The sequence below is a fragment of the Lacerta agilis genome, chromosome 7 (genome assembly GCF_009819535.1).
Source record: "Lacerta agilis isolate rLacAgi1 chromosome 7, rLacAgi1.pri, whole genome shotgun sequence".
Classification (NCBI taxonomy): domain Eukaryota; kingdom Metazoa; phylum Chordata; class Lepidosauria; order Squamata; family Lacertidae; genus Lacerta; species Lacerta agilis.
In genome coordinates this window covers 65,462,435-65,484,390 of record NC_046318.1, presented here as the reverse complement: position 1 = coordinate 65,484,390, position 21,956 = coordinate 65,462,435, and the positions used below count along the sequence as shown (strand labels likewise).

At 40.4% G+C, this 21,956-nt stretch overlaps 1 protein-coding gene across 1 annotated transcript; it reads right to left on the bottom strand.

Moving 5' to 3' along the window:
* Positions 1-228: 228 nt before the first annotated feature.
* DCAF13 (DDB1 and CUL4 associated factor 13) lies at positions 229-21,814 on the bottom strand. Its single transcript, XM_033155713.1, has 11 exons — positions 21,630-21,814; positions 19,765-19,964; positions 18,201-18,308; positions 15,648-15,737; positions 14,809-14,964; positions 13,933-14,010; positions 9,848-9,930; positions 8,971-9,135; positions 5,359-5,494; positions 1,122-1,285; positions 229-478 (listed from the first exon to the last, which is right to left on the bottom strand). Exons 1-11 carry the CDS (start codon positions 21,697-21,699, stop codon positions 391-393), a joined length of 1,338 nt encoding a protein of 445 aa, XP_033011604.1. The 5' UTR covers positions 21,700-21,814; the 3' UTR covers positions 229-390.
* Positions 21,815-21,956: the final 142 nt, after the last annotated feature.

The following is a 21,956-nucleotide window of genomic DNA, read 5'->3' as shown; positions in this document are numbered from 1 at the left end:
TGAATAACTTTTCATAGAATTTTAGAAATTACATGCTGAATGCTCATGTAGTCTCTAGTAAAAGGAAAGCTGCTTGTTGCATAGTGAAGTTGTTCATCCTTTTTGGCAATGGATACAACACTTGTGTCTCTTTTTCAGGTGACACAAAATTGGATTGACAGAATGTACAACAGAATGAAATGCTACTGGAGGTCACAAAATTAACCTAAACTATATCAGTAGCATATCTAGATATAAAATTTTAAATGTCTTTTTAATGCAAAATCCAAACATTACAATAGTAATGGAGACATTTAAAAAGTAAAAGTGTCATAATTATCTCCTATAACAAAAGGATGTGCACATTGTCCTTAAGAATTCAACCAATAAAACAGGCCATTGTATAAACTATTATTTCACTACAGCCACAATGTGTTTCTTCTTCTCTGACACAAGTGGTACAGATCCAGGCTTGCTATGTTTCCGTCGATTCATTTCCCTAGAATAAGAAACATCAAAATGAGATTATTTCAGCCACAAGGGGTATAATTTTATTTAAAAAACAAAGTACTTAACTGACCATACTCTACATTGCTTCTAAAAAACAATATACTGAAAATGCCCTACTATATTTGGAAAATCACTAACTGCCTGCTAGATCATAAACTTGGGAAGAAACTCATTTTGAGTTGCTTCTTTTAGACAACATTCAATTAAAACAAAACTGAATAATGTATTTTATAGTGTTCTCTACTATTTCTAAGGATTGTCTATTTTGTTCCATGGAGAAACCACCTGTTCCCTTTCTCTTGAACATGAGCATTTACCACCACTTTGACTTCCCTTTCCACCCCATTGCCTCATGCAATCTAATTGCTTAAATTAACAAATAAATGTTACAGAATCATTTGTAACAACCAATACATCATCTAGTCCAACTTCATGCCCTTAGAATAATATGCAATAAAATAATTAAAGCTTACCAATAGACTACTGTACAGATTTCTTTTCTTTTGGTAAAATTTAAATAGAAAAGAGTAAACTGTTTCCTCTAAATCTATTCAAAAGTGTTGCTGGGCTAACTGAAAGCATGGCCCAATATAACATGTAATTTAACAAGGCAAAGTTAAGAAGTAACGTACTTTCGCCGACGAGCTTCTCTCATGATGCGTTGCTCTCTGGCCTGGCTGTAGATCATCTTTGGCAAGTGACGATGGCGACTTATACGTTTGATTTGGGGGTGGTGTTGGAATTTCTCTTTCAATTTCTCACTGTAGTTCATAGCTGCTTTTTCCCGAGGAGCAAGCTACAGAAACATACCCTGGTGTTAAAACTGAGCAGGTGGTAAAGATGACTTATTCCATAAAGCAAGACAGAACAGTTTTTAGAAGTGTGCAATTCCACAAGAAGTATTGTTGGTTCCCATGTATCTGCTAACAGGTACAAAACTGTCACTGCCAGATCTCAAAGAACCTGGTAAATATCAGCTAAAATTGTGCAATCCCACACTGTGCAAGCACAAGAGAAAAATAATATGGATTCTTTAAAAGATGTACTAGAAACTGTATATTCTCCCATCCCCCACAAGTGGGCTGTTCAGGTTGAGGGGACAGAAAGAGTAGTAAGAAGGAATAAAAACATCACAGGTTAAATAACCCTCCAATTAACAGCAATCACCCTGCCCATTAGAAGAGGCAGCAAATATGAAGTAGTCCCTGGAGTGGATTAATTGTCTATTTCAGAGGGAAGCAGAAATACCATCAGGGCCTCAAAGTCTGTCTATGAAGGTCACCTTAGGATCCAATCGCAAATGGATAAATACTTGCATCTGAAATTGACGCAAGAACTTAAATATTTATTATTTAAGTTTGCCATACTTTATAAAATGGCTGCCTATTTGTTGTCACTTTACTGGCAATCTACGTAGAATTTAATCATTCCAGTGTTTTAGAGTAGGAATATTTTTTTGCTGGAAGCAAGGAAGCAGAAGCCCATTCTACCCAGCTGCTTAGTTAGGTATAGCTTATTTTATTAATTGAGCAGGACGGATTCAATTAGCCTCTCTTCCTGGACACCTTCATTTTTTTTCTTATATATCTATAAAAGGGTCTAATGAATTAATGGGAGGAGGGTTGTTCACCTATAGAGTCAAAACTTAAGCATATTGATGCCAAACCTCTAATGATTTCACCAACATACACGAATAAAGAAAGTCGCCTTTTGGGACTCTAGAGGCAAACATTTTATACAAATGTCCAGCTCAAGTTGTCTTAGCTCTCAAATATAAGGTATTAAATTGAATCAGCGTTAGCACACATTTACAGCAGGCACGTCCAACAGGTAGATCGTGATCTACCAGTAGATCACTGGATGTCTGCGGTAGATTACCGGTAGATCATTGCCCCCCCACAAAGATGCCGAACAACTGTGGCTCCCCTAAAAAAAGCTCAACATCTCACCTCCTCCCTGAAAAAACTAAACAACTTTGACCCAAACCCCCCTAAAATGGGCCTTCCTCCTTCCTAAAATAAGCTCAACAACTTTGACCTGAAGCCCCAAAAATGGGGTAGGTCACTGCCAGTTTTTAACTCTGTGAGTAGATCGCAGTCTCTTGGGAGTTGGCCACCCCTGATTTACAGGAATGAAATACAGTAATCCTTTACAAATTACATGCGATATTTTTCCTTGGTCATTATCTCAAGACATCCCATAATAGTTTGTTTAGTCAGCAATACATTCCAGGCATTCCTGCAGTGCAAATTGTCAATGCAATCCAAATTAAAAGGCTTTCATTTTAATTAAAGGCAATTACTTTAAAAAATGGTTGCTGACAGAACCCTGCTCCTTGTGCAGACAAAAACAATATTGTGAGTTTATTTGCATAGCACTCCTGAATTACTGCGTAGGTGAATGTGTGCAAAATCAGGAAGGGGAGGAGGAAGGGAGCTTGCAATAGGAGGAAAAGTGACAGGGTAACATCCATGATGAGGGGCATTCGTAGAAAGGTCAGTATAATATAAAATACAGCATGAATTTTCACAAAATGGCAGTAGAGCAGAAGCCAGGGGCATGTCTCAGGATTAGGCATGAATTGCACCTGATATTCACATTATATTCACAGCCCCATCATGTTATAAACACCTAGAACAGAAATCTAAATATCTCTTTTTAAAAAAACAAATGCACAATTGTATCATCACCTCCCTGACCTCAGTTTGATGATATTGACAACTTGCTCTTGTTAGCACAAACAAGCTAGAGTAAGTTCCTCCAAAGCATCAGCTTTGAGGGCTGTCCTGGGCTTAACGGTGAGGCTATGACCCAAGATTCCTGTTATACAGAAAAGGCAGAAGCCGAGGCCTCACACTAGCACTTCAAGTACAGTGGTACCTCGGGTTACAGATGCTTCAGGTTACAGGCACTTCAGGTTACAGACTCCGTTAACCCAGAAATAGTACCTCAGGTTAAAAACTTTGCTTCAGGATGAGAACAGAAATCGTGCTCCGGCGGTACGGTGGCAGCGGGAGGCCCCGTTAGCTAAAGTGGTACCTCAGGCTAAGAATAGTTTCGGTTTAAGAACGGACCTCCAGAACGAATTAAGTTCTTAATCCAAGGTACCACTGTATTATATTTGTGCCTATATGCTACTACTTCAGACAGAAACTCAAAAGGACTGGGCTATAAAAGCTCATTGCGTTACTAAACCCCATACTAATTGTTATACAACCCAAGAGAACTCTACAAAACATTACAATGAGTGAATATTCGTAATTACTAGTTCATTTACATTATCATGACCACAACTGTAGCTTTCTCTTTGTGAAGAAGATACCCAAGATTAGCGTGCAGTATGTCTAAATTGTATCAGGTGCACCACATTAGATATTTAAAATGCCCATCTCATGTAACTTATTTAATTACGTACAACTTTTGCAATTTAAAAGTAGATTTGCTTTCACAAAGTCTGCATTACATAGATGCAGAAACATAAAGTTTCTATTTTGGAAAGCAGCACAGTCCTTTTTAAAGAACACTCTCCTGCAGCTGGAACAACTAGATGTCATTTATCTCCACCACAGTTACCCAGAATATCATAGGCTTAATCGTCAGTGGAGTGTAGACAGGGTAAGCGCCTCTGGCTCCTGCAGAGATGCTGTTCTTGCTAGAGTGTTCCACTGATTTTACGTAATGAGTGCAACGCCAAATACATTAATGAAGCAAAGGAAACATGAATGTCAGAAATGATGAATACTTGAGCAGCCTCAGTGTCAAAGAACAACTACCAGTCAAATAAACACTCATCAACTATGAAAGCCACAACCTAAGCAGTGTATTTAGGTCTAATCCAAACGTCAAGTAAAATTGTGCAGTGCATCTGTGACAGAGGAGAATTCTGCAATGATTGAGAAGCTCCTCTTATGCACGCTGGTTTCTTTTTTTAAAAAAAGGTTTAGCCTTCATGACACTTTCTATGCATTATTCTTGCATATTTTTTCTTCAGAAGCTTAATCTTTTGCAGTATCACACGAGCATGGAGCTGAATGATTAACTCTACTCTCTTGAGGAGCATTTAGCCAAACAGCTACTTCTGCGCTCCTCCTCCAGTCCACTGCTGCATTACTCAGTGCTAAACCAGTCTGATTTAGTGTGTCATAAAAAAGTCAGGCTTATCATTTGTCTTGCTCTAGACAAATCTGGAGGAGACAATCTGGAGAAAACAGAGAGCAGGAGCCCCAGGTACTGCCATGGAAATGGGGGAGGACTGCAGTGGCAGCAATAACCTCTCTGAGAACCCACAGCCTCATGCTACCACATGGTTTGCTCTTAGCAGTACATGTGAACTGAGCCCCTGAACAGTTATATTAAAAGGTAAATGGACCCCTGACCATTAGGTCCAGTTGCGGAAAACTCTGGGGTTGCGGCGCTCATCTCGCTTTATTGGCCGAGGGAGCCGGCGTACAGCTTCCGGGTCATGTGGCCAGCATGACAAAGCCGCTTCTGGCGAACCAGAGCAGCGCACGAAAACACCATTTACCTTCCCACTGGAGCGGTAACTATTTATCTACTTGCACTTTGACATGCTTTCGAACTGCTAGGCTGGCAGGAGCAGGGACCGAGCAACAGGAGCTCACCCCATTGCAGGGATCTGAACCGCCGACCTTCTGATCGGCAAGCCCTAGGCTCTGTGGTTTAACCCACAGAGCCATTGATATAAATATATACCATAATAAAGAAAATGAGCAAACTCAAGGCAGGCTGGTTGCAATGAAAGATTATCATGCATACAACTAAGCCAAATTAAAGATCAGCATTTTAAATACATAAATACATTTTTGTCACCTTAATTCACTTTAAAAAATAGAATTTGAATTTACTTACCACACCAAGTTTTTCAGAAGCATTAGCTTTCCACAAACGAATGTTCATTTCGTCAGAGCCACACAAGATATATTTGTTGTCAGATGTCCATTTAACAGTAATGACATGCTGCATTCGCTTTGTATGATAGACTTCTCTAAAACAAACAAACAAAAACATCTATTAAATTGCAACATTTCTATTGATGTTTTCTTTCAACACTGGAAAGTGCTATTTTTTATTTTAAAAAGGTATACAATGTGTATTGCAGACAAATTAAACAATATGTAGCACCATCTAAATCCTCAGAAATTACTAACTGCATACAAGACTCAAAAATAATTATCTCTGGGGCCCTTACCCAATACCTCAAGGAAGATGTCTGTTACCAGAATACACAGATGAGATAAACAGTGGTCATGTGACTCACCTCTGTGCTAGTAATGACAACTTCTAGCCTGTTCTCATGACTCTGAGCACATGCAAGACCAAACTGATTGGGGGGTGGGGGTAACTTTCAGCTAATCTTCCATTAACTAGGTGTGCAGTTAGCAATACTAGGTGCTGAAGTTGCTATATAGATCAGCTTTTGACAGGGGTCAGCAAACTTTTTCAGCAGGGGGCCGGTCCACTGTCCCTCAGACCTTGTGGGGAGCCGGACTATATTTTGAAGGGGGAAAAATGAACGAATTCCTATGCCCCACAAATAACCCAGAGTTGCATTTTAAATAAAAGCACATTCTACTCATGTAAAAACACCAGGCAGGCCCCACAAATAACCCAGAGGTGCATTTTAAATAAAAGGACACATTCTACTCATGTAAAAACACACTGATTCCCGGACCGTCTGCGAGCCGCATTTAGAAGGCGATTGGGCTGCATCTGGCCCCCGGGCTTTAGTTTGGGGACCCCTGGCTTTTGACATTCAGTCAGACACTCAGTCAACACCTGCTTGGTTGTAGTTCTGCTTAAGTGCAAAAAACCAACTGAAACATATGTCATTGAAAGTCACATGACCAGTTTGGCTTGTGGCAGCAAAGATGAAACACAGTAGAGCCTATCTTGATGAAACCTAAATGATACTGTGAACATTTTTTCTCCAGCAGGCATTCCAAGCTAGATGAATGTGTCCCTGGTAAGGTATCTGATTTGTATTTTTAAAATATATATCTGCTGGTGTTTTCTCTTTTGGTTTTAACTGGGGTTTTTCAATAGTTCTTTTCTTGTATCTTGCACATTGGCTTGAAACATGTGTGTAAGACAATTCAATCATCATCATCATCATCTAACAACAACCACAGACAACAACAACAACAACAACAACAACAACAACAAGGAGCAGCAATCCACAGGGTCCCTCAATCCACAGGAATGGCTTTTTGTGGAAGAGGGAGAAAAAGGAGCTGCAAAAGCAGTGTTACCCAAAATGAGTTCCACTCTTGGATCTAACACCTTAAATTAGAGCACAAGTACTCTGTTCTGATTTAAATTATACTTTAAAATATTTATAAAGGCGCAGAGTACCCATCTTGTAATTATTTAACAACTATGTACAATTTACAATTATTTTCATTTGGTTATATTGTTTATTGTAACCTATATTTTTTCTTCATTCATGTCAACTGTTTAAAAATAAATACATAAGACATAGAACAGTTGATAATTACTACTTACATTGAGACTTTGCTTATGTCCCCAGTAGTCTAATTTGTTTTCAATTAAGATTGGAATGCAACCAAAGCACATTACAATCATTAATACATATTCATAGCTTTATTTTATTATTCACTGCCACCACAGGGCTACTAAAAAAAAAAAAAATCTTGCTCCGAGATGAAGGGAGATGCTGTTTTGAAGTATGTCTTGGCCATTTTATTATATAGATTTATCTCATATAGTGTTATATAATTTTAATTGGTGCTTATAGTTTCAACTATAAACAGTAGGCAACATCAAACAATATTCATCCTCTAGTTGATGGAAATCTGCTTGTGCAATTGGGCTTGTGGTTTCTCTTCTCCCCTTCCAGTCCCTGCATGCCCCAAAAATCTGCCCAAGAGGAGTCTCCCAAAGCACCAGAGCATATTTTGGGGGTGCACAGGGGATTGTAGTGGATACCCTCTTCTGCTATACTGAATCACAACCAATATTTTCTGTGAGGTTTGCCTGAAAAGAAGTATGTGCATGTGTGCACGCTTATATACACGAGTTCAGGAGTTCAGGAGGACCTCACAACCAAGCCAGAGCCCCACAAGTATTGGGCTGTGCACCATAGTATGATAACAAACAACAAATTCAATTTATTGAGATTAACTGTTTTTCATATATTGTGTAGACAAAAGAGAGTAACTAAATAGCAAGTCTCCCATTTGCTTGTTTTTTTTTAAAAGAATGGTCCAATCACTCCTTAACATATTAGATCATTAGTTTCATGACATATTTAACAGCAGTCATGCCGTTCTTATAAAAGTATAGAAAAGGCCTTTATTGTGCCCTCTACTCTCCTTATTGATCTCTGGAAGAAAATAATTGTATGCAATTTCAGATGCGTCTTTGACCTAACCCTTTCTTTTTTAAAAAAAAAAAATAATAATACTTTATTTGTGCCATTTGCTTGTGTCACAGGTTTTGAAAAATCACTCTTCTGAGGACAAGAGCAATACAATAGCATATGGGTGAATAACTTGATTCTTTCATTTAATCACACAAACATCTGGTTCATTTGCCAAGGGCTTTTAATGAACTTAATAAACAGAGTATCTCTTATTTCTTCTGTCTTCTCAAGTTTCACATTCAGGGCTTAATTAGGAACATAAAATATGCCATGGCTTATGAGCCCCTGGGACTGTGAAAGAAGCCTCCTGGATTAGACAAATAAGTTCAGCAATGTGCCTTTGATAAGTAAAATATTACTTCTATGCAAAACTCATGGGTTTTTTTTAAATGATATCATTAAAGAGGTTATGTGGATCCTGGAAGCCAACTAATACACATATACATTATTTTTTGAGTTTGAATGACTTTACTGTGTCTCAACACAGTCTGTCAATATTGTATTTTAACTGTTTCCTTTAATTGTGTATTTTTATAATATTTTGAACTTCTGAGAGGCAAAGCTTTATTCTGAAGGAAAACAGAGCTACTTTATATAAGTAGGGGTAGGGAAGTGGACCCTGCCAGTGTGTCAGATGTTGACCTCTCCCAGCCCCACAGGGGAATTTGACAGATAGCATAAGAAATAAGGTCACTCCACACAGAGACTTGTTTCTTGAGCAGCTCACCATTATACATGACACAAGACTCTTGAAAGAGTGGATTTGCAAAAGCAAAAATCCCACTGAGTGAGCCCGTCATTAGGCTAGTCTAAAGTAGGATTTAGAACCCAATCGATTTTAGTTTGTAAATTCAATATACATTCTAACGAATTGGAAGTACTGAAATACTGGACAATTCAACTGGAAATTCAACAGCTGTGAATTATTACTTTTTCAGTGCAAGCAACAAACAACTACTGGTAGGAGGATATATCCTTCCTCAAGATAATAAACACATTAAATAAGTTAATGAGAGCATTAAGAATGGCAGGAAAGGAGGAGGGGGTCCCATGAGAAGCCTATGTGTAAAATCACTGACCTGCTATGACCTTTGTCTACTGGAAAAATGCGAATAGATTTATCAAAGCTGGCAGACACAAATTCTTTCCCAGTAGGAGAGTAATCCACATCAAGGACTGCAGACACATGATCCATATGAACCATTACAGGCTTGTCAAGAAATCGCATATCGAAAGTATATAAGCTGCGAAAGAAAGGAAGTTAACACTTTACACTTAATTCCATTATGTTCAATTGCTCAGGTAAAGCTTCATTTCCAGGGGCTGAATACTAGCATAATCAAATGTATTTTCAAAATCTTTGTACCCACATGTCTGACTTTGATAGAGCATTTTGCCTGTATCATGAAGTGTCATAATAAAAAAAGAATTTAAAAGGACTGGAGTAATTTTTCTATTTTTGTATTTTCTCTTGTACATTCCTCTGAACAAATAAATTACAAAGCAAGCATGGCAGGTGCCCATTGGGCCCCAGTAGTACATTTCGCCCTTAGAGACCAATTCTGCTCTGAGTAAGCTTCATCTTGACATATGTGCAATGATCTATTGAACCCCCTCATCTACTATGAGCCCAGTATTTCATCCAGGCATTGTTTGTTTCTGCTTTGCTTTCTTTTCCATTTCCCTCCTCCAAGGTTTCCTGAAGGAATTGCCAAATTGATTATCATATATTGGACATCTTGAAGGTCCACACAGATGGAAAAACCAACAAGTAAAAATAATTTAAATAAGTAGCTCTTTGGATTCCAGATAAAAGTTAAAATCCAACAGCCTCCTTATAACTTCTATAAAAATCATATCCTTACACAAATCAGAAGTCAAAACTTAAAATTACAAATGCTCTGAATAACTACAGAAGTCTAAACAGAGAGCAAGCAAGACAACAACAATTCTTACTTGAAGTCCTCATTTGCAGCAGTGAAAATAAAAGCTTCCATGGGATTCCAGCAAAGCGTATTTGTTCTCATATCCAAGATAACCTGAGGAAATTAAATGTTTTTTCAAACATTTATTAGATAATCACTAGAAGTTATACAGATGTATTAACAACTGGTACAAGTTCCACAAGTTCCCAACATGCCTGTGCAAGGTGTAGAATATGCTGGTGTCAGCATCAAGAATTTACCAAAAACAGAGCACATGTAAAGAAACTGACCAGTAAAAAAACAAAAAAAACTACCCAAGATGCAGCCCAAGAATTGCAGATTCAAAATAAGGTATTCATGGCAGTAGCAACCCTCTGAAAAGAAGAATGGACAAGATGACAGGATATCATCAAGTCTATTCGTCCAATGGATTATTGTTCACAAAAGCCAGGACTACTCAAAAAATACAGGTCCCATGATCTCAAACTCACCTAGGTTTCTACAACTATCAGAAGAACCATAATGCACAATATTTTTTTTCTCATATGACAATTCCTTTACTGAGGTAATCGTTCACCAATGAAATGTACCTGTAGTTCACCAATGAAATCTACAGGTTTGGAGACTCCTCTTTTATTTGGGGTAGATATTGGAAGGGTAGATATTGTGAAATTGTGTTAATTGGTTTAAATGCAGACCCTGGAACATACTGGTAGTAATTTGCTTTGCTGATCAGAAACTCTGTAACAAGGCTTTAAAAAAAGCCAGATGGCAATGAAAAGAGACTGCCCTGATCCTCTGCTGAAGGGATAAAACTGACAACTTATTCTAGCCAGACCCCTACTTGGCAGAAGGCTGATTAGTTGAAAAGTCTTTAGCAGTCCATATGCTATACGGTCCCACTCTAAAAGGCAACAGTAGTGACAGCTGGGAGATATTGTAAGCCAAATAAGGAAGTTTGTTATCCTCAGTCAGTGAATACCTTTCACCTTTACTGAACCTTGAAGAGGCTTCTAATATCTCATTTTCAGGGGGGGGGGACTATTTGCATAGCATGATCTTGTACCATTTATTTACCAAACTAGTGGTTTAAGCCCATTAAAATAACGGGCGCTAGAACATATGTGGTCAAACATTTTTAAAAACAGAGTTGTTACAGTACAAAAATAAAAGTCTGTTTCTCATTCTCTCTCTCTCCCTCTTGCTGCAAATTCTTGCTTCCCAAGTACAGAGGGGCTATTGGCACAGATAAATGCAATTCGCTTCTTGAGTGTGGCATTTTGGGGTTGCAAGAAATACCTGTGCAGGCACCCCCCAAACACCCTTGGGGAATTCCCCCCCCGGGGGGGGGCTCTTCATCTTGCAACCATTTCTCTGTGTGTTTGTGTGCGAATGAGAGAGAGAGAGAGTGCTTCAATTTCCTTTCCTGTTGGCAGAATCAGCCACGGTTTTTCGGTTGACGGGGGGGGGGGGGGTGTGGGGCTCTTGACGCCTCCCCGGTAGCACCCCAAAACTACTACTATCCCCCTGGGGAGGGATGGGCAAGGCTGCCGCTTGTGGGGAGGAGCGCCCAAACCCAGGCAGGGCTTCCTGACCAAGGGGCACAAAGGTGAGCCATTCAAGGGTTAACCGGGCAGCGCAGAGAAAGGAAAACAGGCTCTTGCTATTTGCAGGGGGGGGGGGTCGGTTGTTGTTCACAAAAAGAAGTTTGCCCGAATTAGCTCTCCCCGCAATGAGAGACCGCTTTGCAGAAAATGACTGGGAAGCTATTTAAAGCCCGTTGCCGAAAGAAGCAACGAAAAAGTGAAACGCTGTCATTTCTGGAAGGGGGGGGGGGGGGCCGGAGGGCAGAGACAGTCCTGCAAATTTGGCCAGGAGGAGGAAGAAGAGAAGTGCACGCGAGCGCGCACCCGGCGCGTGCCCGCGCACACCCGCCACTTCAGCAGTTTCGCCCGGCTGCCCGAAGTCTCCCCCCACCCCGCTCCTCACCCCCGCCACCTCCCCCACCCCACCTCCCCTTCCTCACTCCCCCCCCCCCCGGCTTCCTACCACGGCCGCTCTCGGCGAGGAAACTCTGGCCTCTGCTTCCTCCTCCTCTGACTTGGACACCGGCGGAGCCTCCCCGCCACCGCGGGAGAAAGCGCGGGCCTCCCCGGCGGCGGCGGGAGCAGGAGAGCCTGGGGCTTCCGCGGGCAGAGCAGGCCTCACCTCGCCCCCATCCCCCTCGCTCTCCGCCAGACTCGCCCCCCCCCCGCTGCCAACCCCCTCAGAGCCAGCGGCAGCAGCAGCAGCACCATGCAGGCCAACGGGGCAGGAGGGGGTCAGCAGCAACAACAACCAGCTTTCAGCAGCGAGAGTGGCAGCGTGGCCTCCCTTCTCGGCCTCCCCTCGTCCTCTGGAGCGCCGGCATTCTGATTCAACCGCCCCGCTTCAACTGCCGCCGCTGCTCCCGGCCCAATCTCTCTGCTCCAATCCATGTGTCCGTGGGGCACATGCGCAGTAGCGCAAACCCAGAGACACATGGAATGGACGCAGAGACACTTGGGTTTTATATATATAGATAACTGAACAAACCACACCATGAACTGAACCACACAAACAAAATTTCAATTGTGTTGTATGATCTATTCTAATCCACAGACAATGTTGTATATTGAAATGTTCCATTTCCATAGCAATGACATTTCTGAAAAAGAGAGGCTAAGTGTTTTACACAGGTTTAAAAAAAGCCAGACTCCAGCTTGCTGACTCACAACCTAAGAGAAACAGAAATTAGTATAAGGAAGTGTGACACATAAGGGTATGGAGAGGTGCCCATGGTACGGTCCTTTCCAAATTCGCACTATTTTTAATGTGTGTGTACACACACACATCCCACTTGATTATAAAAACCTCAAAGTGGTGTATAAAAAGGTAAAACAATAAAATAAAAAAACATACAGCAATACTTAAAAACTTTTTTTTTTAAATACATAAGTTATGATACTAAAACAGATTATAATGACCTCAACTTTCTAAGCTGCTGGGTAGGCTTGTCTAAACAAGAATGTATTTAGCAGGCATGAGTGCAGTGAAGGTGCCTACTTGATCTCAACAGGCAAAGAGTTCCAAGGGTAGGTATTGTGTTCAAAGCATTCTTCATACATCCACTGTCTTGCTACAGTAGTGTAAAGCAGGAGTGGGGAACTGGATACAGCCCAACAGGTGTTCCCCTACCCCGCCCTCCCTGCACAGGCTACTTTTGATAGGTGGGTGCTCACCCATCCATCACCTGACATCACCATGGCATCAGTTGAAAGTAGACCAGCTTGAACTCAGGACAGCTTACTATGAAAGATCCCTTTAGTTGATCCTCTGCTTTCAACAGGGATAAGATGCCGTTGGAGCTTCCCAATAGGCAACTCTGGAGCACAGCCAAACACTGTAGGGGTTGCCGTCAGTACAGATCAGTTTATCAGCAATGACTGCAAGCCCCACTTTCTGCAGGGATTGGTTGTGCGTGGGAGCTCCCCAGTGGAACCTATCCCAGTGTCAAATATAAAATGCACCACATTATTATAATGATTATTTGCACTATCATTAAATTATTAATCGCCTTTTAAGCCACCACCTCAAGGCAATTTACATAAAATTTAAAACACTTTAAAACACAAAAACAACAAATACTTTTAAAACAAGACTAAATCCCTAGCAAGTGAAGACTTGTGGTAAAGACCCATTTATCCAGCTAGAAAAGTCCTGTTTATCCAAAGGAAATCCCCGCTTGCCAAGAAACATTTGGGAGCACATTTCAAGGGTGCCAACTGTTCCTTTGTAGTCAAATATTTACCTGCCTTATTTGCACCTTATTTGGGTGTGATGTGGGGGGAAACAGCCTTCTGGGCAAAGGCTTCTCAATGCTGGCCTAAAGTGATCTCAGAAAAGCTACATTTTCTATATGCTACATGTCAAAGAATTCTGTTAAAAGAATCTTCCATCCAACCGAGCACTGTGAAAATTATGGAGCTACTTAGCAGTTGAATTTAATAGGTAACTTCCCATCCAAAATGAAAAGGCGTGTGCAGGGAATGCATACACAGACACTTCAGTCACAGGATCTTAAAGATTATGCATTACCTTCTTCAATGCTGTTGATTGTCTCATGTCATATAGCACAATATTCCTGTCTGAAGCACAGCTTCCCAAAAGGTACATCTGAAAAATTAGTTGCATATCAAATAATGTAAATATCTTCAAGCAAAAAATAAAATAAAATCTTAAACAAAATTGTTAAGTGCTAACTGAAAAAGGTATAATATATACAGGACTTGTTTAAACCAGCAGCCCTATCTTTTAAACAGTGTAATTTTCAGAGGCAGTACATAAGCTATCTTATTTAATCTACTGTTGCTAAAAAAGAATAAGATAATGTGGAGGGGATAAAGCTCAAGTCATTTCCCAGATCCCATGCTTTTAAACTGATTTTAAAACCTAGGAGAATCTAAAAGTAGTCTGAGTGGGTGGAAGGAATGACAGGGGAACTCTTAAAACTGCTCAGTGTATGCAATGAGTGCAATCCTTGGATATGTATAGTTAACAGATGCTCTTTTTAGGGTTAATGACCCCATCTTACTTTACAATTGGGAAATCTAATACTTTTAGTTTTAAACATCTCTACCTTTTCACCCAAGACTGTGTTCTGCTCCCTTTGCAACTGCCTTTTCTGTGAACATCTACCCCCCACCTCCTCACTGCCCATTTCTCCCCTTCCAAAATCCTTCCTCAAAATCTACTTGCAACAAGCACAGACAAGAAGGTCTGCCATTGCCTGTGCTTTCTGCGGTCTTTTAACCCTCCTCACTCATTGTCTTCCTTCGCCTTTAAGAACCCAAGTTATCCTCCAATTCCTCTGACAGGATATACAACTGCATTTTATACAGCGACACTATGTTGCTGGTACTAAAACATTTAGTGACAGTACTTACAGTGGAATATATATAAATAAGTTGTTACCTCAATTGGATTGAATTTGACACTGCTTATACTATCGACTCCCCACATCAAAGAGCATATAGGACTGGTTCTCTGTTCGTCCCAGATATCAACTTGATGACCACAAGTAGCAAAAACAGGATCCTTCCAATGGTGATCAATTCCAGTGTACACAGTCTTTAAAATGCAAATATAAAAAACAGTACTGACAATGAATTGCTGGTTTTATACTCAGAGGGTTTTGTGCTTAGTGTCAATGCCAGGAGCCACAAGAGACATCTAAAACAGTCAGAGTAAGGGAGTCCTGCTTCAGCAGCCATTGCTGAGCAGGATTTCTTTCTTCTGAAACCTCCTGTGACCCAGAATTTCAGCAGCGGAGTGACAGCTGGAACATGTGAAGGCAGGGTGGAGGCTTGAAAACACCCTTGCCTCATCACCCTCTTGCATCTAGTGCCAGCAGGTACAAGAGACAGCAGCAATTCACATTTATGGTGTTTTATGCCATTTATGTAATTTATGATAATTATTTTAATGATTTTGGTTATAATTATAATGTATTATGCTTCTTTTCTCTTTTTTTGTAAATCAACCCATGACCATTTTTGTTGAAGGTCAATATAAAAATCTAATAAATAAACTAACCCATACATTGGCTTTGTACCAGCACTGCAAGGGCACTAAGCTTATGGGAATATTGTCTGATAACAGCATTCAGTGACACCTACATCATCTTTGACATAGCACTACAGATCCAAGGTCAATAGTTTTTCGCTCATATTCCAGTAAAACAATACCTTAATCTGAATCTTTAAACATAGAGGGAAAGGGAGAGCAAAACAGGACAATGAATAAAGTAATACCTTTCCAAGAATTGTATTCAGCGGTTCTTCTGCTTCCCCATAAGCTGGCGCCTCCATTTTCCAGTGCTTCACTGTTTTATCATCACCAACCTAATGATTTTGGAGAAAACATTATATTCATAGTAAGAGTTACAACTAAATCCTTCTGATGTTTATGTGAAAGTAACAAGTGTGCATCGTCAATCTTAAATTTACTTCCTGGAGGAAGAACTGTGAGGGGAGAGACTTCATCAGGCAAGACCTTCTTCCACCTGCCTTGCCCCACCCTCCAGTCTCTGCTTCTCAATTTGTATTGTATTATTTAATGCACTGTGACCTGCTGTTGTATTCTTGATTATAGTTTAGAAATTATTTATTATAATTGTTAAGAGTAGATTTCTGTCTAATTTTTATATGGTGATATTTAATATTATTCTATACTATTCTTATGGATTGTTGAATATTACTTTATTTGATATAAGTTGCTTATTTTAAAGTTATGTTTTATTATCACATTTTTATATTGGATTAGATTGTTATAAGGTGTGCATTCTTTGTTTCTTCAGCCTGTAAACCGCCTTGGGTATTGTAAAATAGAAATTAATAATCTTAATTGTAAAATAAAAATTTGTATACAAATTAAAAGTGTGATGGAGATGATAAATGTGGTGCCAGATTGCATTTCTTCCAGACTGAATGACAAATTTATCATATATATACACACACACACACACACACACACACACCAGTCATTTACAACTTCCCCTTCCCTGGTTCCTTTAATTTTCCCACCTATCCCACCTATTCTTGTATATAGCTCCCTTATATCTTCATTATTCCTTTGTTATGTGTTATATTGTTGAATTTACCTTAATCCTACTTTCACATGTTTACAGTTGTATCCAAATACTCCACAAGATTTTTCCATTGCTCTTTATATACTTGATCTTCTCGTTCTCTTATTTTACTTGTTAGACCCGCTAACTCTGCATATTTTGTCATTAATAATAATAATAATAATTTATTATTTGTACCCCGCCCATCTGGTTGGGTTTCCCCAGCCACTCTGGGCAGCTTCCAACAGAGATTAAAATTGCCAATTCTCCTTATCTGGGACCTCACTCACTGACAGTATGAAAAATCTATTCTACTTCCAGCTGCATGCCTAAACATTTTAAAAGTTCTATGGAAAAGAGCTATGAAAGCAACTGTATTTCTGTAAATAGCATAGTGAAAACTGCAAATTGTGAAAAGTAAATAATGAAAGAAGAAGAGCTATTAGCTCTAACAGTGTTGCAAATATTCCTGCACATCTATCCCAAGACTGAAATCCAATGCAGGGACTTACTTTTGTCTAAATACAAATTGGATTAGGCTTCACAACAGGTATTAAAAAATATCCATAAAATCATTTTAAGTCTCACAATAGTCATCAACAGATAGGTGTTTGTACTAAAGAGGGATTGTATTTAACTATGCTGAAGTGTACTGCAAGGACTCCATTACTTTATTGAACTGTTTGCTAGAGGCAAAAGAATTACCTGTACTGAGTGACTGGACTTACAATAGTGACAGAGGATATTTAAAACAAAACAGAAAATTCTTTTCAGTAGCACCTTAGAGACCAACTGTGTTTGTTCTTATTATGAGCTTTCGTGTGCATGCACACTTCTTCAGATACCAGAGGATATTTAAATAAGAGGATATGTAAATCTGTAGCTTTTTCAAACAGAGAACACATTTGTTTGAACACTGTGCCTGCTCTTCAACTCAAAGAAAGCAGCAGATTTCTGAAATAGCAGGAGTGGTTTGGAGGACTGGCTTACCCCTGGGCTTGCTTTATGCTCCAAGAAAGTAGCATTAGTATGGAAGAGTAAAGCCTAAAGAGGTGGGAAACCTGCTTCTGTCTGCAGGATCACATTCCGTCATGCTCAACTTTTTGGGTACACTCAGAGGCAAAAATGGGCATAATAACTCTCACCTTTGTACAAGAGGTTGCATTCCACCCACACAAAAGTCAAGAGGTTTCTACAAAAACACCTCTACCTCCAGACAAGCAAAAGCATTATTGCAGTTCAAGGAGATTTCAGCCAGGCAAAAGCTCTTAAGGAGAGTGGGGAGAGACCCAAGGGCCAGTGAAAGAGGGCTGGAAGGCTGCATTTGACCTGCTCCCCCAAGCCTGAGATTCCCTGCCCCTGAACTAGATAAAAAATAAGCTGCTGCAGTAGTAAGTGAGAGTCATAAAATAAAAGTACAGTGGACGCTCAGGTTGCAAACAGGATCCGTGCAGGAGGTGCACCCGCAACTTGCAACGCTACATCTGCACACACATGGGTTGCGATTCGGCGCTTTTGCATATGCACCGAAACCCGTAAGTAACCCATTCCGGTACTTCTGGGTTCAGCGTGGAGCGCAACCCGAAAACTTGTAACCTGCAGCGTTCGCAACATGAGGTATGACTGTCCTTGATTCTATTATTTAGAAAACAGAATGCAGAATGGGGGAAAGTAACAAAGAAAAAGAAGTATACCAAGCATTTGAATCTTTCTCCATAATTCCCACTATTATACTTACAGTGAAGAAAGATGTACCACAGAAACGGGTACACATTCCTCTCACAAAGCCCTCATGTGCCTGCAATGTACGGGTGCATTCACGCTTCATCAAGTTCCAAATTCTAACCTATTGGAAACAAACAGCAATATGTTGTTATTGAACAATTAAGCATTAATACTATGTTTTGGAACAATATTACAAAATGGTCTGATGCCCTTTTGAAATCTAGAGATCAAGACAGTGTGATCACAACTTATGTGAAGGTTACATTCCTTGGGGTTGCATGTAAGGTAAAATCATATGAAGTCAGAATGAGCCCCAGAACTGCCCCAGCCACCAACATCTCAGATGGCCCCACAATATCTTGAGAGAGTCTCCAGAGCCCAGTAAACCCTTTACGGAAATAGCTTTTAAGCCCTCCACCTTGCTTGCTGGGCTCTGGGACAGTCACATGAGGACTCTGGAGGCTCCCATGAGATCTTGGATGATTGCATATGATCTCGTGAAAGCATCCAGAGCCCAGTAAGCAAAGGTTTCCAGCCCCCTTTCTTCTTATTTGTTGGCAAATTGCATTAAGCTCAGATTGAATTAGTAAAATCGATGATCCTACTATAACATTATTTCAATATTTCAGCCAGCAAAAGACAGGAAGCTGCTCAATTGTGGATAGAAACCAGAAATTACTGACATATGTATAAATTAAGATAATACAAGAGAACCAGGGAAGGGAGTGGGGGAAGTTGAGGGATCTAAGTAATCCTAAAATATGAATTTATTATGGTGTGAAAATGTTTTATTTTCATTTTTTCCTATTTATTATTATCTTCCTTTTTTGGTTTATTTTCTCTTTTTATACTTGTGTGATGATAATGTTTAATTGTGAAAATTAATAAAAAAATATTTTTTAAAAAATTGTGGGTAGAAACCAGACAAATAAAACAGACCATTTGGCCAGAGGAGCTTTGAATGACTTGCGTTAAACTGGTAGCTTTTAATTGGTGGTTCAGTTTTTAAGACTTAATGTTATAATTTAGCTTTTGAACAGGTCCCAATGGAGGTCAGTGGGATTTACTTCCTAGTACCTGTATAGATGAGCACCGCAACCCCAGAGTCGGACACGACTGGACCTAATGGTCAGGGGTCCCTTTACCTTTACCTGTATATAGGATTGCAGGACTAGGCACCTTCCATGGCTATATCCACAGGAAACACCAACTGAAACCAACCCAGTTACTGTTATCCAATCCCTCATGCTATGATTGGATCATTACTTCCTGAAGTCACAGGCTTCCTTCCTACTCTTCTCCCCAAATACCTTGTCTCAAGAGGGAAGGAGAACATACACTAGGAAACAAGAGCAACAGTTGAAATATCCTTAATCCAATATAGCTTGTTTCCATTAAATAAGCCTTTTTTTCAGGGCATAGCACCTAAGCACTAAAACTGAGAGTGCAGTCTTGCTCATAGTTATAGGCACACACATAACTGAAATGCAGGGTTCTATTTCTTGCAGAATCAAATAACCACAGTAAAAACATGATCTGACACTTTATGGTTGTTGTTTTTATCCAATTATACATACCTCTCCATCACATGCTCCAGACAAAACTGTAGACAAGCTGTTTGGATGCTTAGCCATGCAGTTAACACCATCCCTGTGGCCATCTAATGATGCAACAAAAGGCTTAGCAAAAACACGGTCTAATTTTGTTGCATTTAGTGCCCGAGTATATTCCCGTGGAACCTCAAAGGGATGTAATGCAGGATCATAATTCCGTGGAACTATAAACCAGATAATCATACAAACATACAAAACAACAGAGAAGATTATTGTCATAAAGCTTCCTCTTGCCTTTTATGTAGCTAGTTAATAAGATACCACTATGCTGGAAAACAAAAATGTTCTCATACTTTGGATCAGCCTTACTAGCTTTGAGTAAATTAAGAATCCTGTTTAAATGAACATATATTGTTCATAAACAGCCCTCAAACTTTTTTTTTTAAATCTATCAGTCACTACATACACAATCCATTTAATTTAGTAAATTGAGATTTCAATAAACTGGTGATCAGGCAAACAACCACACTGCTCAGAGAATGTAGAACACAGGAATTATATCCAATATTTCAGCAAATTTCTTATTTTTTTGTTAGTTGCATTTCTAAATCACCGTTCCTCCCAAAGGAGCCTAGAGTAATATACAATAACATATGAAACATAAAATATGTATCATAAATAAAACATATCCAACATACAAAATATCCCGAAACCTCAGAACCATTATAACACACCAAAAAACCATCTGCAGCTCTTAAGTATTAAAACAAAGTTAACTTCAATTCAGGAAAACCAGAAAAAAATGTATTTAACTGACATCTATTTATGTAAAGCAAGGAGGGGGACAAGCTGAGGGCTTTCCAAAGTCAGCATGCCACCAGAGAAGACCCTTGGGAGGCCCATGAAAAGGGTGTTCCCCCAGCACCCCAGCAATGATCTCTAAGGATCAAATTGACTGGTACTGAAAGAGGCTAGAGCCCTGAACTATGTAGGCCTCATAGGCCATTACCAGAATGTTGTTGAGCCTGGTAGCACATAAGCAGTCAAGTGCACTGCTTTTAGGATTGGTGTTTTTTGTTTCCTTCTAGCTGTCCTGGTTAATTATCAGGCTGCCGCATCACTGGTTGCAATTTCAAGGCAGTCTTGGAGGGTAGCCCCACACAGAATACACTGCAATAATCCAAGTGCTCTGTGCAATGCGATTAGAATTTACCATAATGTCACACAAGCCCCAGATTGTGCCAGCAACCATGCAGCGACAACCTGGGCAAATGGCACAGGCCTTATGACTGCAAACGAGATGCAACCCAAGTCACAGGAAGGCAAGGGAAAGGGAAGACCCCTGTGCTCAGCACTCCATAGGTTTTCTTCACCCAATTTTACTTCACACGTATAAAAGAATTCCCTCCCTAATTTCGGTCGTGGTTTTTGGATAATGGGCACAGTGCACAGCTGTGTACGAACCATGCTTTAAAAGTACAGGACTCCCCCTTCCCCCACCCCAAGAAAAAGAAAGAAAGAAAGAAAACCGCAGTTTGTCCCTCACAGAGCTCCAAGTCCCAACACCCTGGACAAACTACAGTTCCCGTGACTCTCTGGAAGATGCCATGTGCTTTAAGTGTGTGGTATGTACGCAGTACAACTCTCAACCCGATTACCCTTCCAGCAGAGATCTCTCTCTCAGCCTGAAGAGGCGCACGATGCAAAAAAGGGAAAAGGGAAACTCCGCCTGACTCGGGAGTCGCCTTCAGGTGTTGGAAGCCACTCTGGCAACGCAAGAGGAGCCAAATCCCACTGTGCGGCTTGGCTAACTTGGCTTCCTAAGAACCGACGCTCCCTCCTCAACACAAACAAACCCGTCCGCCCTTTCGAATAACTCCCTTTCTCACCCCGCTGAAGGTCCTGCTTGGTTTCTCGCACGTAATCATCCGGGTTCCGGCTCAACACCTTCACCTTCATCGTCTGCGACTGAGGGCGTCGGGATGGGGATGGCGGAAGAAACGGTTCTCTCCGCTACCCTCCAGCAGCCCACATGGACCAGGTAGAAACTAAGAAAAGCCAGGAATCACTTCCGGGTCGAGAGAGTCACTGTGGGCACGAACTTCTACTAGCGGGCGGGTGAACAAGGAACCGGCAGCTCCCTGGTCACGTGAGCAAGGGCGAGCTAAGGCACTAAACCCGCCCACCGAGAGAGGCACGGCCGTCAGTATCGCGAT

What these genes read in the sequence shown, in the direction of transcription:
- DCAF13 (XM_033155713.1), bottom strand. Translation starts at nt 21,699, where the DNA reads ATGAAGGTGAAGGTGTTGAGCCGGAACCCGGATGATTACGTGCGAGAA. An exon ending in CTGGAGCATGTGATGGAGAG is followed by an intron (nt 18,309 to 19,764) that starts GTATGTATAATT and finishes TGTTTCCAATAG; the next exon opens with GTTAGAATTTGGAACTTGAT. An exon ending in CTTCTGAAAAACTTGGTGTG is followed by an intron (nt 1,286 to 5,358) that starts GTAAGTAAATTC and finishes ATGTTTCTGTAG; the next exon opens with CTTGCTCCTCGGGAAAAAGC.